The sequence below is a fragment of the Phyllostomus discolor genome, chromosome 9 (assembly GCF_004126475.2).
Source record: "Phyllostomus discolor isolate MPI-MPIP mPhyDis1 chromosome 9, mPhyDis1.pri.v3, whole genome shotgun sequence".
In the NCBI taxonomy this organism is placed as follows: Eukaryota; Metazoa; Chordata; class Mammalia; order Chiroptera; family Phyllostomidae; genus Phyllostomus; species Phyllostomus discolor.
Genome location: NC_040911.2, coordinates 93,445,138 through 93,458,970, shown reverse-complemented (window position 1 = coordinate 93,458,970; position 13,833 = coordinate 93,445,138). Strand labels below are relative to the sequence as shown.

Below are 13,833 nucleotides of genomic sequence, written 5' to 3'. Positions count from 1 at the left end.
TTGCTGTAGGACCGCCAAGCAATTCTTATTTAGGATCTAGACCAATGACAGAATTCTATGAACTAATCCTCTTAACAAATAGAAGCGTACATGGTGCTTGGGATACAAACACGGGCTTTATTCAGGATATGGCTGCTGCCTCAGAAAGCTAAATTAGTATAAACTGATACAATTACTCTTACTAGGTTGATAAATTTTGTAAGAACTCTGCAAGTTTCACTGCATGAAATACTGAAAATTTGTTTTCATTCATGTTGTACAAGTCAGATTACCGACTTCATAAAAAGTTGGTACTGAAAAGAATGCACACATCCTCTCTACAGAATGCCAGTCAGGGATTTAATGCAGAACTATGCATTGGTAGGTACTAAGTGAAAGCAAGCTGCAGAGCACCACGCCACTATCAACAGTGGCTACCTTGGTAAGCAGGCTCTAAAGGAAATACGTAGTAGTCTAAATATATAGTTTTTTTGTGATTACTTAAATCAGTACTTAAGAAACATCCACTGCCACAGGGCTAAAACTGGATAGTCAGAAAACAATGTTTTCTGAAAAGCAAATAAAAATATGATGGTTCCTAAGCATATATTGCCAAAGTTTAGAGCACTCCGAGTCTAAGTTAAGAACTTGGGAAAAAATGATTAATGCTTCTTAGTGTTATCAGAAAAAAATTGTCACGGAAAATGTTCAAACTACTACGATATAAAAATGAGTACGTTTTTCGTGAAAATGGGATTGATAGCAAGTGTTTTTAATCCTTCCCGGTAGTACTACTATGGTACTGTTCTAAGTACTTCTCATGTATCAGCCTTTACTCTTCACAACCCAGGAGGGTTCACCCCTGCCATTTCATGGGTGACACTGAAGCACGAAAAGGGTCAGTGATGATGCCGACCCCCAACTCACTGCTTTGGAGAAACTGAAAACAAGATCACTTTTCTCATGTTCAAGTTAGGAATAATAGCTCCAATTTGAAAGACCACTTGCCAAGAAATCTGGTACTAAGGGGCATATACAATAAATTCAAAACAAACCTTTCCCTTAGTAAGCATTTTATTGAGGAGATAAAGCAAAAAAAAAAAAAAAAGTTAACAAAGTGGGAAAAAGATTCCAAAGATGAAAGATGGTAACACAGGAGCAGGGCGGTCTTAAACTTGCCACAAAGGCACTATGGTGTATCCATCAACAGTCAGGTGAAAGAAAAGGGGTTGAGCTCACTTCTCTTTTGCTCTCTATCAACTTAATACACCACCTAGTCAAAGATCAACATGTGGCCTGTTGTAGAGACAGTCGGAACCAACTCACAAGTTAGCAAGGAACTCAACATTTTATCAGTCTACCGTTCTGAAGTGGACCAATGCCAGAGTGGTTTAGCTGTCTAATGAATGATGTAGGTCCACAGGCATGGATAAAACTAAATTTTTAGTAAGCTGGTCTCTGCTATTGTTAGAATTTTTTACAAGTGCAAGAATTTACCTATACCCACTATGGACCAGCTAACAATGTGGAACACCTGCCTACAAACCATGTGATGTAACATTAACATGAGAATGTGACATCCTTTTAGAGAGTCAAATTTCACCTTGTAAGGTTCCCCACCTTCTCCTTCTATAAGCTTTTGTTCTTTCCTTAAAAACAGAACTTTGGTCAAGGTCAACTCTTACACTAACTTGTGGTTAAACACCAAATTCTGAAAAGCAATGGAAGCTCGCCTCTTAAGTCATTAACTTCTACTTTTTCAAATCTGCAAAGCAATGACCTTTAATTACAAGCACCAACCTCTTCTCTGAAATTCTGCAATTTATACTGAAAAAAAAAAGACCCATTTCTTTTTTTTAATATTATGCTATTTTTATTTATTTTTTTAGATTATTTATTTTTAGAGAGGGAAGGGAGGGAGAAAGAGAGAGAAACATAAATGTCCGGTTGCTGAAGGCCATGGCCTGCAACCCAGGCACGTGCCCTGACTGGGAATCGAACCTGCGACACTTTGGTTCGCAGCCCACGCTCAATCCCCTGAGCTACGCCAGCCAGGGCCAAGACCCATTTCTTATAAACATCTAAATTAAAAAGTATCAAACTAAGAAAATAAGGTTTCATTATTTAAAATCCATTAATTTAGGCAAAATTGTATAACAGATTGACTACAAAATATTTTATTTTTTAACTTAACTTGTTAAATGGGCAGATACAATGACTTTGGCAAATTTGATTAACAACAAAATAATTTTATCCAAATTTAATAATTTATTGCTGGTTTGAAGCTTTCCTCGTTTTACATTTAAGTAGAATTTACATTGTTTCCACAAACAGCAGATATCAGTATTTAAAGGAATTAATAGTGACCTATTCAATAAGGCAATCATCTTGGTAACAAACTTTTATTGAAATCTTACATAACTTAGGCTTTATAAAAAGCCAACATAATTGAAAAATGGGTTCTCCCTCTAAAGCCTTAAGTATCCAAAGCTTGAAACTGTTTAAATTGAAAAGCAAACAAATAAAACAATACAACCCCTGCAGCAGATCCTGCTGAAATACTTAAAAAAAAAAAAATCTAAATGAGCTTAATCTTTACAAAAGTTATTTTAGCTCAAAAGCTATAAAATCAAAGTTATCTTAATTCTACAAAGAAGGAAGGAGGTCTTCATGCCACCATTTCTTTAGAACCCCATCTTTTTCATCAAATTTGGCCACAAATTTCTGTGTGCCCGTGTTTTCAGGGGATTCCTCTTGCGGGAGAGGCCAAGTACAAACATGGAAGAGTAACTGCCTAAGCAAGTAGGAAAGTGTTCCATAATAGTGTGCAAAGAACATAGAGTTCTGGATTAATCTCTGGAACTCGATCTGGACCGTGACCTTGACTTTGAGTGGGATCTAGAACGGGATCTTGAAGCTCTTTTTGGTGGAGGGGACACAGAATGAGCCTTTGCGGGTGGAGCAGGTGCGGGAGATTTGGAATGAGACTGGCTCCTCGATCTAGATTTTGACTTTATATCACCTTTTCCATTTTCTTTGGGGGAACGAGATCGAGAACGAGACCTGCTTCGAGATTTCTCATACTCATCCTTCGATCTGCTTCGAGAGCGTGAACGAGAGCCTCGATCAGACTTGGGCTTCGATTTGCTCTTTGATCTGGATTTCCTGCCTTTTGACCGAGAGCGAGATCGACCTTTGCTCCGAGACCTGGATCTGAACAAGAAAAGCCAAGTTTTTCTTTCAATATGTTGCCAGAAAACACAAGTATCCACAAACAAGTACAGGAACATTCAGAGGAAGACTCAACATTACTCACCGGGAGCGACTTTTTGAGACACTTCGAGATCTACTGCGGCTGCTCCTGCGACTCCTACTTCGTGACCTCCTTCTAGATCGAGACCTGTAAGGATCGTAACAAAACCTTAATCTCAGTATGTCTCAACACGTTTGTGCCATTTACACAGAACAGACCAACTGACAAAATGTAATTGCTCACTACAATTTAAATCCACCATCAAAACATCTGGAAAAGAACCCCAAGACGCAGCCCAAACCTGATCTAATTTCAATTAGGTGTCAATTAAAATACTCCCATTAGAAATTTCTTTGTTTTTGGCAAATACTTTTTCCTCCCCTACCAATTACCCTTCAAATTACCTTGACCTGCTTCCAGAATAAGACCGCCTATGGCTCGATCGTGCTTTATCTTCAATGAGCCTAATATTTCTACCATTTATTTCGGTACCATCAAGCTTATCCAAAGCACGCTTCATGTCAGAGTAGGAGCGAAACTCAATCACTCCTTCGTTTGTGCGTTCTTTGTGAGCATCCGCATAGGTCACTTCACCTGCTTGTCTCATGAAATCCTAAAAAAACAGCAAGACAGGTCAGTCCCAAAAACTGAAAGAAAAAGATTTACATACTGTACTTTCAGGAATAAACAGAAACAAAAGCCTACTCTTTGGAATGTTAGCATCACTTTTATTTTGATCTATATAGCACATACCTTTAAATCTTGCCAACTGCAGCGACTAGAAAGATTTTCTACAATAAGCCTGAACTCTGTACGAACAGGTGGTCCATATTTGTCTCTGCCAGAAGTTCTCCGACTGCTGTATCCACCTCCACCACCTTTATCACATGAAGAAAACAATCAGATGCTTTGTAATGATAGGGACACATGTTTTTGAAAGTTAGTACAAACATATCAACTTTTATTTACTGGAGTAGGACTTTGCTATTATATTGCTAAACCTTTGATACAGTTGTGATTTGCCACAAATTAAATTAAGGGCAAGCCAAATAGACTAAATCCAACTAAACTTTTCCTGCAATCTGTTAGAGAGTGACTGCTCCTTTATTCAATTTACCTCGCTAAGTTTTATTTTACAGAACATTGTAAAATATAAAACTTAACTGATTACATGCATTTCTACATTTTACAAAAATGTTTACTAGTTACACTAAGTACTTACATCACAGTGTGAGGTTTTTGGTGGTGGTTTGGCCACAAAACACGCAAGGTAACAGTCACCTAGTTCAGATTAACCAGTTTTGTCTAACCCTTGGAATCCTCACCATCACCCTGCGTCTAATGGCAAAAGGCTGCTGTCGTCATGGCTTCCGGTAAGGTCAGCCAAAGGGTCATAGGGCAAGGGTCACACAATGTATGGAAAAGCCAAGGCCAATCAGGAAAGGCAGTCATCTTAGCCTCAGTGGACACAGCCTCAGCCCCATTGGTCACTTTCAAATTGAAACATCAAGGACTTGTTAAAAAGTTTGAATTCAACATGCAACAATTTCAACATCAAACATTTAACATAACCAACCCCCCACCTCCTCCCAATAACATGCCCCCATTAATTCAAATACAGCATAAAGCTTATTTAGGTCTACTCGTGGTAAATACCACATTAGTTCAATATAGCACTTTCTTTGGCCCCCGCCAATCTTAATAACTCTAAGTCTAAACCTACAACCCCTCCCCATTCCCCGCCCCCACCCCACCTCCACCCCAGCCAGTCTCCAAACTTCTACGCTACGACACTCACATTTCTAGCTAATGCACTGACAGGTAAGCAAGGGAGATGCAACAAATACAGCCATCCCTCACTTCCTTGGTGGGCAGAGCCCACGACAGTGCTGACAGGGGCCCAGAACGACCCACCCCCTCCCAACATAGCAAAGGAACCCCAAACACCCCAGCTCTGACTAGGCAAACCCCACAACCCAATCTCCGCGCTCCGGCGTCCCGTGACTGCCCTGGGCAGGCGTGTAGGCCGAGGGTCCAGAGGACACCCAAGCAAACCGACCCCGCCTACCGCGCCTGCCCAGGCTGGGAGGCCCCACCCCGCCCCCTCTAGGCCTGCGCCCGCCCCCCGGTCCCAGAGGCGCGGAGCGCGCGGGGGTGGGACTCACTGCGGCTTCCGTAGCTGTAGCCGTCGCGATCGCGGCGCGGGCCCCGAGCGTGTTCTACGATGACGCGCTCGCCACAGAGGTCCTTGCCGTTCAGCTCGTAAACGGCGTCGTCGGCGTCGCGGGAGTCCTCGAACTCCACGAAGCCGTACCTAAGGGGCGGCGCGAGGGCCGGGAACAGGCGGGGCGTCGTTAGGCCGGGGACGCGCACGCGGCCCCGCCCCCTCGCGCGCTCCGGCGGCCCCGCGCCGCCGCCGCCATCTTGGAGGCCGTGCGACGCGGCACCGCGGCCTTGATCGCCTCTCCTGTTCAAGAGTGTCCCGCCGACGCTAGGCCCGAAGCGCTGCGGAGTGACGCAGGCGCCCAGGGCCGACTCACCCATTTTTAAGATCTATTTCGAGGAGGCGGCCGTAGCCACTGAAAAAGCGCTGAATGTCCTTCTCCCTGACGTGGTAGCTAAGGCGTCCTATGTAGACGCGCGGCATGTCCGTGGCGGGCGAGGGGCCCGGAGGCTGCTGCCGAAAGATGGCCCGTAAGGCAGAAACCGCGGTGCGGGTGTGGGGACGTCAAGAGCCCAAACACGCGCCTTTCGCAGGAGCGGCGGCCAAGTCCAGCCACACAATGGTGTGCGCGCGCGCCCGTGTTACGCTATAAGGGCGGGCGGCCAGGGCGGGGCCCGGCGCGTTACGTCGGCGCGTAGCACGTACCGCCCCTCCCCCTCCGGTGCCTGAGCCTTCTGCCCTAGGGTGACTTGCGGGTCCGCCGCTTGCGAGGTTTCGAGGAAATGCTGTCCCACTCGCTCACAGAATTTTCTCCACTCATCTTTGGGAGCGTAATATCCCGTCGTTTAGACACGGACTTGTGTTCTAATTTGTAACTTCTAAAAATCTTCCTCCGCGTGATCTCTTCGAGTCTGGCGCTAGGGAGGCAGGCTAGGAGAGTCCCCATTTTGCATTGGTTCTCGAGGTTGTCATAATAGGTCTCCGCGGTCTTGGATTGGCTCGTTAAAACGAGACTGCATATTTCTCCACGGATTGGCCCCCGCTTTGCTGGGTGGGGAACGCGGTCATTTCACTGAATTCGAAGTTTGCGCTCCACGGTTGTGACTTCGTGGAGGGCGCGTTGAGCGCTCGCATCCTGCTGGCTTCTGTATCTCTCGGTCTCGTTCCTAGCCGTCATCAGCTCTCACCGCCTTCCTGCACATCCCCCTTACACCCTTGTAGGTCTTTCTTGGAGCACTGGCAGTTGGAGCCACCTGTAGATTGCTGAGTACGGGACAATCGAACGCTCGCCCTAGGTGTTCGCGAAGGGAACACGGCTAAGGCCTCTGGCTCAAGAAAGTTAAGCAAGACCTCGCTGTTGTCCTACAGAGTTGCGCACTTTTTCTCCCCCATATGGAGAGTCCGTTGCCCCAGTGCCATCCCTTCCCCCATTGGTTTGGAAAGCAACTTATCTATGTGGCAGAAATAGACATTTTTCAGTTTATCATTAGCGATGCCATTTAGAGCTGGAGAACTAGATGAAAACCCCAACAAAGTGTAAGTGGAACGTGGAAGACCCTGAGGCGTACTCTGAAACTTAAGTGCAGGAAAGGAGAGTAGAGAGGTAGGGAAAAAACCGTGAGAGCATGGTGTCATAGACGCTTAGAGAAAAAGGGTACCGCTGACTCAATACTGGCTGTTTAGCTGTTTCCGAATATTCCAGCTCTTCTAGAGCGGCAGTCTTGATGTTCTTCGGCTTCTGGTTGAAAGGAGGGGATTTCATCCCCCGTGGGACATTGGACCAAGTCTGCGGGGATGGTGGTTTTCACGACTGTGCTAACCAAGTGTTAAAATGAAAGAAAATAGGTGTATCTTTTTTTTTTTTTTTTTTTATTGTGGAATATAACAGGGAAAGGGGAATTCAACAATGTGGTAACTTTTCACTCATCAAATTGTCAATATTTTGAAACTTAAAATTCATTGTTGGCTAGAGGTGAACCAGAAAATGACACTCATAGTGTTGGTGGGACTGAACATTATTTTTGGGGGGGGGGTATGATGGGGTAGGACTTATTAAAAGATGCATATGTGGAGTGGGGTTTCACCTCCTCCCCTTTTGCAGTTCATTTATCCAGAGAGAAAGGTGCAGCTGAGGTCATCTTTCACTTCCGCTCACCTCTTTCCCCAAAGCCCAGTAGCTACTCTTGAACAAAAAACCCTGAGGGGTCAAGTATGTGGTGACAGGAGACTAGATTTTAGGTGGTGAGCAAACAATGCAGTATACAGGTGACATATAGATTTGCACACTTGAAACCTATAATCTTATTAACCAATGTCACCCCAATAAATTTAATTAAAAAACCCCGAGCAGCACTGGCTACATTAGAGGAAACAGAAATACCACTGAAGGGGGTGCTGGGCCATCAGCCTTCTGCGGAGTCTGGGTGACGACTCTGTCGTATCACCACTGTCTCGTCTTCTCTGACTCCAGGTCTCCTGGCTTCCTTTTGTTAGCACCTAGGGATTCAATATATTGGGCCCACCTGGGCAATCCAGGCTCGTGCCCCACCTCAAGATAGGGCCTTGATTTAAACCCCATCTGCAAAGTCCCTCTTGCCATTTAAAGTAGTATCTTCACAGATTCTGGAGATCAGGACACGGACATCTTGGGGGAGGAGTGCATTCTGCCTATTGCAGGGACTCCGAAATTTAGTGAAATACAGGAAGTGAGACTGGGAAGGAGTGACTGAAGAGGTAGGGGAAGAAATGAGAGTGGGGGTCCCAGGAGCCAAGAGAGGAAAAGGTTTCAGGGAGGTAGTGGTTCGCTGACAAACAGAAAGTTTACAATGTCTTTGACCCAGTCACCCCACTCCTAGAAATCTATTTGACAAACAAGAGGACCAGAGGACTAGGGCACAAACTTTGTGCCCTAGTTGGTGTGGCCGAGTGGATTGACTGCTGCCTTGTGAACCAAAGGGTCGCTGGTTCGATTCCCAGTCAGGGCACATGCCTGGGTTGTGGGCCAGGTCCTTAGTTGGTGAGAGGTCCCAGTAGGAGAGGCAGCTACTCATTGATGTTTTCTCCCTCTCTTTCTTCCTCCCTTCCCCTCTGTCTAAAAATAAATAAAATATTTTTAAAAATTCTTAAAAAAAAAAAAAGACCAACTGATAAAACTGTGGGCCCTAGGATGCTGTTTCAGCAATGGAACAACTGCCGCTGGGCCAGTTCCCTGACTGGCTCCCGGTCTCTGGAGGGGTCTTTGTCCACAGTTTGTTCCTTCACTTGTGGTTTCTGCTCAAACCACTCGTTTTATTCTTTTCCAGCCTTACTGAGATAATGACACCAACATGTAAGTTGAAGGTGTACAGTGTTATTTGATAAATGTAGGTGTTGTGAAATGATTACTGCAATAAAGTTAATACCTCTGTCCCCTCACATAATAACCATTTTTGTGTGGTGATAACATGTAACATAATTCTCTTAACAACTTTCAAGTACATAGCTGCACTATTGTTAATTACAGTCACCACAGTGTTCATTAGGTCCCCAGAATTTACTCATCTGATAACTGGGAGTTTTTATCCTTTGACCGACCGACCTTTCTCAATTTCCCCAACCTCTGAGCCCCTGGCAACCACCATTCAACTCTACTTCCATTAGTTTGGCTTTTTAAGATTCTGCATATAAACGAGAACATGCAGTATTTACCTTTTTCTGTCTGACTTATTAGCATAATGTCCTCCAAGTCCATCCGTGTTGTGGCAAAGGATAGGACTTCCTTTCTATGTAATATCGCATGGTATATACACACCGCATCTTTAAAAAACCCCATTCCCCGACCGGTGAACACACGGGGTGTGTGCATGTCCTGACTGTTGTGAACGATGCTGCAGTGGACGTGGGGGTGCAGATGCCTCTCTGAGACGGTGATTCCCCTTCCCTCAGATACGTCCCCAGAAGTGGGACTGTTGGGTCATATGGCAGTTCTATTTTTAATTTCTCGAGGAACCTCTGTACTGCTTTTCGCAGTGGCTGCACCAGTGTACCTTCCCACCAGCGGTGCACAAGGGCTCCCTTTTCTCGACAGCCTCACCAATCCTTCTTGTCTCTCTCTTTTCTTTTTGACAATGGCCATTCTAACCAGTGTGAGGTGATTCTGTAACCACCAGTTTTTGGGGAACCGCCCTGCCTGGTATCAGAAGCTATAACCCCCTCCAAGGCTAAGGCTGAGGGAATGACCTTGGACCATAAGCCAGCAAGGAGACAAAAGCTTGTCTCCCTGGCAGGAGCACCGCTTCTGCTCCTTTTACTCCACTCTGCCTGGCCCACAATGCTTGGTTGGTTAGCCAGTGATGGGTTAAGATTCTCCAAGGGGGGAATGACCTAAGACAGGCTTGATTATGTGGGAGGCCCCCAAGGAAGGACTTTGGGAGCTACAGAAAAAGGGGGTGATGGATCCTCACCCCTTGGCTTTAACATAGCCAGAGTCCTCATTGTCTGGGAGAAAATCTTCTAATCTCTTGGCTGCCTTACTTCCCCTTGCTCCACCTAAGCCTGAAACAATGACAGGGTGGTGCCGCTCTGCAGGAAAGGGTGGGTTCCCCAGGTGATCAGGCCTAAAAAAGAATATGTAAAATCCTGTGAAACCTGCTTTGTTTAGAATGCTCTCAATTAACTGATAAGGGTCCAAGGAAGAAGTAAGTTTGTTCCTTAAAGTTTTTTACAGCTCTTTAGCTATCTGACCCTGACTCAAAATAGGCCCTCAGGTTCCTTGTTATTTGATCCTTACTTCCCGGCAATGAGTAATGAGTTTTACCTGAATTCCTGAGTAAACGAATCCAATCAAAGCCCATTGAGGAAAAGGCTCTTGGCCCTTCTCCTTTGAGAGATCGGCCACCTTTCCCCCCTAAGCAGATCATGTCTTGGTAGACTTATTCTCATCCGTGGCAGCCAGGGGGGAGGGCCCTGTGGGCAGAGCCCCCCCCCCCCCGCCAAGTTTTAAAACAGTGTCCTCTCTGCACTCTATCTCTTCTTACCCTCCTTTAGTTTTTTTAATAGAAGGTTCATTACCAGACACATTTATTTACTGTCTCCCCCCACCACACTTAGAGCAGGGATGCCTGGCTCTTCCCTGTGGTGTCCTCAGCGCTTAGGGACAGGTCTGGCACACAGTCAGGGCTCGGGGAGAGCAGCACCGTGCTGGCCACTGTCCAGAGCCTGCGAGGTGAGGCTCTCCTCTCAGCACGTCAGCAGTGTGCCGAGGGCTCAGCGGGATATGCTGGTGGGATGGACTCTCCCTCCCCCTGGCTTGTGCCCGCCCACTCATGCTTCCCAGACACCCGCCCCCCACCTCGGAGCGCTCAGAGGGGTTCAGGAATGCCCACTGCAGACCCCACATTTCCTGCACCAGATCCTACCTAGACAGAGAGGAGTGGTGTGGCTCCGGAGTCCCCGGAATGCTCACACATTGGCCGCGGGAAGGGAAACTGTCTCCTAAAGAAGCAGCTGCTGGCCTCTACCCCCATGACCCAGCAATTCCACACCCAACCGAAATGGGCATACCCTCTCCCTGAGGAATGGACTGGAGATTCATAGTGGCGTTAAGTGTAGTAGCCCCCAAACTGGGAACCACGCAGGTGCACCTGCACAAGAGAGAGAATGGGCAAAATCGACTGGTCTGTTCACGCTGCACACTGCTATGCAGCAATGAGAACGAGCCACAACCATCCGCAGCAAAGTCGGTGGATCTCACCAATGTAACTATCTAGCGAGACAGAGGAGCCCGTACACTGTGATTTCATGTGTGTAAAACTGAAAAACGAAACTAATCTATGGTGTGAGAAGTCAGGTTGGGGCTTGGGGGGTGGGGAGTGACTAGGAAAGGGGCTTCTGGGGTTTGGGTCATATTTCGTTGTCCCACTTCTATGGCACAGTTTCATTTCAGCTGAGTGCCTGCGAAGGGAAGACAGATGCTGTCTGGTGGGGCCAAGCCTCCGCAGGCCGCAGAGCTGGGGTGCCACGGCAAAGCCCCAGGAGAGAGCGGAATTCCTCAGCAGGAGAACACAGAAAAGCAAGAATGGGCTTTCGTTCAGGCCAGGGCAGTGCCCCTATTTTGTTACTTGAGCTATTCTGGTTTCACAGGTGTGCTCTGTCTGAACATACTTTGAGCTGTACATTTATGATTTGTCTACTTTGCTGAACGTATGTTGTACTTTGATGGAAAGTATTTTTAAAAGGGTAATAAATCTTTCAAAAATGTGTAATTTACTTGATCTTGAATCCTCTGGGTCATGCTGGGGACTAAAGCTCTACTGAATCTACTTGATTCATAGTCTTTGCCCATGAATGTTAATTTGTCTGAATCAATGAGTTAATTTTTGTTGTTTTTCCCAATTAAGTTCCTGTAGGCTAAAAATTGCTTCCTGGTGCTCTGTCGCCACCTGGTGGCTGTCTGTGTGATTACAGTGGTAGATAAATTCCATAGGCTTCCTCACTCATTCTTGTGTTAGTGAAGCTCAGAGATAGATGACCTTTGAAGGTCCCCAAGTCCAAGTTTTTGAATTGCCAAGCTCTTCTTCACCCATAGGTTACCTGGCCCTTAAAAAAAGTTTACACCTGCCCTGCTGGTGTGGCTTAGTGAACTGAGTGCCAGCCTGTAGACTGAAATGTTGTGGGTTCAATTCCCAGTCAGGGCACATGCCTGAGTTGCGGACCAAGTCCCCAGTTGGGGTGTGAAAGAGGCAACCAATCACTGTTTCTCCCTTTCTCTATCTCCCTCCTTTACACTCTCTCTAAAAAATAAATAAAAAAAAAAAGGCTTCCACCTTTTGTGATGGAGAGTTCACCGCCTAACCAGGCGGCTCAGTCCATTCTTAAGACATCTCCTCCTGTGAGCAAATTCCTTCTAGAAAGTGAAAAATTACAACCTTGACTCATCCGCCCAGTGGTCCTGCTTGTACACCTAAGGCTGTTCAAATGACCGCACGTTTCCCACAAGTGGGTCTTGAGTGCAGAGGGCTTTGGAATTCTCCCCCTTTCCACCTTTCCGGCAGTGTGCCAAGTCATCGCACGCCTCCGAGCCTCACTCCTCATCTGTGAAATGGGCGTGATCACAGGCCGAGCCTCGCAGAGCTGAGCCGAGACAGAACTGAGGTGGCGCATCTTCGGAGCCTGGTGTGGTGTCAGCACGCTTTCCCTGTAAGGGCCCGGCAGTGCGTGCACTGGCTTTGTGGCTCCGTGGCCTCGGTTGCCCCTACGCAGACCTGCCCTTGCAGTGTAAGCCCCAGGGGCTGTACACAAAGGTTCTAACAGTGGGCGCTGGCCCCTGGGGTGGAGCGTGAGCAGAATGGGGAGGATTTTATTTCTTCCTCTTGGCGGGAAGACGTGTTTCTCACTTGTCCTTGTGTTCTCCTCCGGACTGAGCACAGGGCCTGGCTCCCGGGCGGTGTTCAGGAGAAGTTAACTGAGGGAAGGTAGCGTGTGAATAAGGGGGAGATGGCCTTTGGGGGCAAACAGACCTGGGCCCAAATCCATGTATTCTCTCTGGGACCCGTGTTAAAGGAAGACTATTCATGACATTTTTTAAAAAACAGGCAGGCAGACTTTGTTCAGGGGACTATGGAGACATGTGCAGGGACCACTGCAGTGGGGTTTTGCTGTGGGGGACAGAGAGTGAGCTCAACTTCAAATACAATAAGGGAAAGTTAGGCAAAAAGCAGGGTGGGAGTGCCAGTGGGTGAAAAGTTAGACATGACCGGGGGGATGGCGGAGGATGAGAGACCAGATCAGTTGTTGAGGGTGATCAGGTGGCAAGGGTGGGGTCTTCTGGGGACCCCATGTTAGCAGGATGCCTGCTAAAATCGTGTGTATCAGCAGGGATGCACAGAGAAGCCCCGAAGTCAGGGCCTCGCTGGAAGGAGAGTTCAGAGGAGCCTGGGCACAGTTTGGTCAAGGAGAGACTCCTGAGCCAAGACACTTCACTCCCCAGCGCCTCTTTCCCTGCAGAATGGGCATCGTGCTGACAGCTGCTGCATGAGCTTCCTGCAGGTGTTACTGGACGTCATGGGAAAGAGTGTGGACGCTGCAAAAGAATTGTTCTAAAAAGAAAGCATGAAAAAAAGTCTCTACCTTCCTTGATTTTTAACCCCATGGCCTTCAACCCTTCGCCCCTCTGCATCGAAGGCCATTTCTCGTCCCCTCCAGTCGGCACAAACAGCCTCTGCTGGCCCCTCCGGGGTCTCTGGGGTGGGGTGGGGGGCGGTGCTGGGGAGAGGAGTAGTTGCAGAGAGCGTGAGAGGAGAGGCAGGCTTCCTGTTCTGAATTCAGGGCCAGGCTGGCAGTAACAGCAGACGATCACTTTTTCCCCCCAAGGGCTCAGTGTCGGCTGCGAAGAATTAATGGCCAGGAAAGGTGTCTGCCAGTGATTTCTCAGCTCAAGATGCGGACATTACAGAAACAC

At 47.1% G+C, this 13,833-nt stretch overlaps 1 protein-coding gene across 1 annotated transcript; it reads right to left on the bottom strand.

The window, feature by feature from the left end:
* Positions 1-2,140: 2,140 nt before the first annotated feature.
* SRSF6 (serine and arginine rich splicing factor 6) lies at positions 2,141-6,209 on the bottom strand. Its single transcript, XM_028523680.2, has 6 exons — positions 5,773-6,209; positions 5,398-5,546; positions 3,986-4,110; positions 3,637-3,845; positions 3,296-3,379; positions 2,141-3,192 (listed from the first exon to the last, which is right to left on the bottom strand). The coding sequence occupies exons 1-6, from the start codon at positions 5,877-5,879 to the stop codon at positions 2,829-2,831; spliced, it is 1,038 nt and encodes a 345-aa protein (XP_028379481.1). The 5' UTR covers positions 5,880-6,209; the 3' UTR covers positions 2,141-2,828.
* Positions 6,210-13,833: the final 7,624 nt, after the last annotated feature.